General features: G+C 47.4%; 1 protein-coding gene and 1 long non-coding RNA gene across 2 annotated transcripts in view; one reads left to right on the top strand and one right to left on the bottom strand.

Annotated features, from left to right (window-relative positions):
* The window catches only part of LOC117948971 (integrin alpha-2-like), a 27,140-nt gene that overhangs the window by 3,313 nt on the left and 21,704 nt on the right, over positions 1 to 2,123 (bottom strand). Inside the window, exons 15-16 of the mRNA XM_034878940.1 lie at positions 1,686 to 1,920; positions 52 to 173 (exon numbers count right to left, since the gene is read on the bottom strand). Of these exons, the coding sequence (XP_034734831.1) occupies positions 52 to 173; positions 1,686 to 1,920 (357 nt within the window). The remainder of the gene's footprint in view (positions 1 to 51; positions 174 to 1,685; positions 1,921 to 2,123) is intronic.
* On the top strand, positions 5 to 2,018 carry LOC117949783. The gene is made up of 3 exons (XR_004657730.1): positions 5 to 118; positions 844 to 929; positions 1,806 to 2,018. It is a non-coding gene; the product is annotated as an uncharacterized LOC117949783 (long non-coding RNA).

Raw genomic sequence — 2,123 nt, 5'->3', positions numbered from 1 at the left:
TGAACAGGAGACCACTGACTACGGGCGTCCCATCGCGGTGTCTCTGGAGACGGGGCTGAGCAGCCCAGACGAGGGGCCGGTGTTGGACCCCGACTGGTCCAGCGTCCTGAGGACTGAGGTGAGAGGTTGTCCCCTGCATCCTACATCCAGCACCGTTGGGTCAGGGTTGAGCTCTGTAGAAGGAGTCATAATGAATAAATAACACATAATAATAAATAAGGTCTAATGATTCTTAGATTGCTTTCACACTTAAAGCAACAGCAGAGAACGCTTCGGTCCCCCTAGAGGTCTACAGGAGCTACTGCCCCCCAAACTCATTAATCCCCATGTTGCCCTCATGTTGCCCTCATGTTGTCCTCATGTTGCCCTCATGTTGCCCTCATGTTGTCCTCATGTTGTCCTCATGTTGTCCTCATGTCGTCCTCATGTTGTCTTCATGTTGTCCTCAAGTTGTTCTCATGTTGTTCTCATGTTGTCTTCATGTTCTCCTCATGTTGTCCTCAAGTTGTCCTCATGTTGTCTTCATGTTCTCCTCATGTTGTCTTCATGTTCTCCTCATGTTGTCTTCATGTTGTCCTCAAGTTGCCCTCATGTTGTCTTCATGTTCTCCTCATGTTGTCCTCATGTTGTCCTCAAGTTGTCCTCATGTGTCCCTCTTGTTGCCCTCTTGTTGTGTGCCACTGCTGAACTACCTGTAGACCAGCAGCCTAGCGGTGTGTTTGGACTCGTGGTTTTGATTCTGGAGTTTCTTGGAGATTTTCTAACTGCGTGAAGAACTAAATCTGAGTTTAGGTTTTTTTTCCTCATTAAAGACCAATGACATAATGTGTTTTTTATGTTTAGCTTCCCTTCTGGAACGGCTGTGAGCAGGAGGACACCTGCGTCCCCGACCTCGTCCTCCACAGCCACACCGACCTGCTGGATGTTGAGTGAGTAGCTCCGTCTCCATCTGCACGTTTTTATGCTAATCAAGTGATAATGAATGAAAAATGCCTTCAGGAAGCAGGAAAATCCGATGGAATTTCATGACTTTCAAAGGAAATCTGTTCGGTCTCATCAGATTTTCTCTTGATGATTTTCTTCTTACGTGATAAACGCCGATGGAAACCTTATTTTCAGAATAAATAATGAGTTGTGATTAGGTTTTAGGTCCTTTTATTGTTGCAATCCACCACAAAACAATGAAGAAGAAGTTGTAGTTCATGTCCCCCAGTGTTTCCTTTCTGTCTCACACATGGGGAGGGGTGGGGGGGACAAAGACGTATGGACGTGGACGGACGAGGAGACAAGAGACTTTCTGGATTTAATTGATCAGGAACTCGTAAAAGGAAATGGCCGACAGAGGTTAGGATGAGCCGTGGGACGTCCTGCGGAGACAATGGAAGACGCTCAGACAGAGAGACATGTCTCAAAAAAGGTTCTCGCAACGGTGCCGGGGGGGGCAATAAAAGACAAGTTGCATCTGCATTTGCATCTGGAAAATGAGCTCTGTTACAACCTGTCCCATATTTATCATGTGATGGTTGACGTCTGTTGTGTGATTCAGTGAAAATGAATAGAAACACCTTAAAATGTCTCCAACCAATCCGATACACCAGTCTGACTCTAAAACAGCGTAACAGTGTGATGTCATCACGTAACAGGTTTTTATTGGTTGTAAAGGATTAAGGATAAAGGATTTTTACCCAACTTCAGATAATTTGATTGACAGGTGGATGGAAAGGTTAGCTGGTGACGACCGATCCTCAGAAACAGGTTTTCCTCATGAAGAGTCCAGGTGATGGTTGGTGTGTTTTCTCCTGCAGGACGTTCTGCAGCCGGAGGGACGGAGCCGCCTGGTCGCTCTGCTGGCGCCGGCCGGCCGACGCCTCGCTGCACGTGGTGGAGACCGGGCGGAGGAGGCTGGTGGTGTCTGCTCGCCTGGAGAATCAGGGAGAGAACGCCTACGGCACCACCATCAACATCTCCACCTCCTCCAACCTGCTCTTCTCCAGCCTCATCATCAAGGTGCATTCAAAGTCAAAGGATCTTTGTTATAAGTCTTGTGTGTTTTCTCCTTAACTTCTCCAGGACATGAACACCTATTTCCTGGTGAAAGTCTGGTCAGGACATGAACACCTGTT

The sequence above is a fragment of the Etheostoma cragini genome, chromosome 8, assembly GCF_013103735.1.
Source record: "Etheostoma cragini isolate CJK2018 chromosome 8, CSU_Ecrag_1.0, whole genome shotgun sequence".
In the NCBI taxonomy this organism is placed as follows: Eukaryota; Metazoa; Chordata; class Actinopteri; order Perciformes; family Percidae; genus Etheostoma; species Etheostoma cragini.
This window is presented reverse-complemented; position numbering and strand designations above follow the sequence as displayed.